At 33.3% G+C, this 321-nt stretch overlaps 1 protein-coding gene across 1 annotated transcript in view; it reads right to left on the reverse strand.

Moving 5' to 3' along the window:
* Positions 1-321, reverse strand: part of LOC119588139 — a 40789-nt gene that overhangs the window by 35983 nt on the left and 4485 nt on the right. Inside the window, exon 3 of the mRNA XM_037936845.1 lies at positions 136-190. Coding sequence (XP_037792773.1) covers positions 136-190 — 55 coding nt within the window. The remainder of the gene's footprint in view (positions 1-135; positions 191-321) is intronic.

Raw genomic sequence — 321 nt, forward strand, 5'->3', positions numbered from 1 at the left:
GCAGCATTGTCCTTTTTATTCGTACAAATTATACAAAGTGTGTAGCGCATACACAAGCTCAAAAAAAAGTGATAACCCTAATCGACCTAATTACATTTCATGTCACACGCATTTCGATATCTGACATCATCTCACCTTTGATTCATATAATGATGGTGATGCTATCTCTTCGGGCACAGAGGTTCTATGCCTAAAGATATTTTAATGATATTTTGAGTTACATTGCTTTTCATTTCCAGAAACATTTTTTTAGTTATGGTCCGTTTCATGTAAGATGTTTATGAGATTGTGACTGCAACTATGAATATATATACATGTTTG

The sequence above is a fragment of the Penaeus monodon genome, chromosome 23 (assembly GCF_015228065.2).
Source record: "Penaeus monodon isolate SGIC_2016 chromosome 23, NSTDA_Pmon_1, whole genome shotgun sequence".
In the NCBI taxonomy this organism is placed as follows: domain Eukaryota; kingdom Metazoa; phylum Arthropoda; class Malacostraca; order Decapoda; family Penaeidae; genus Penaeus; species Penaeus monodon.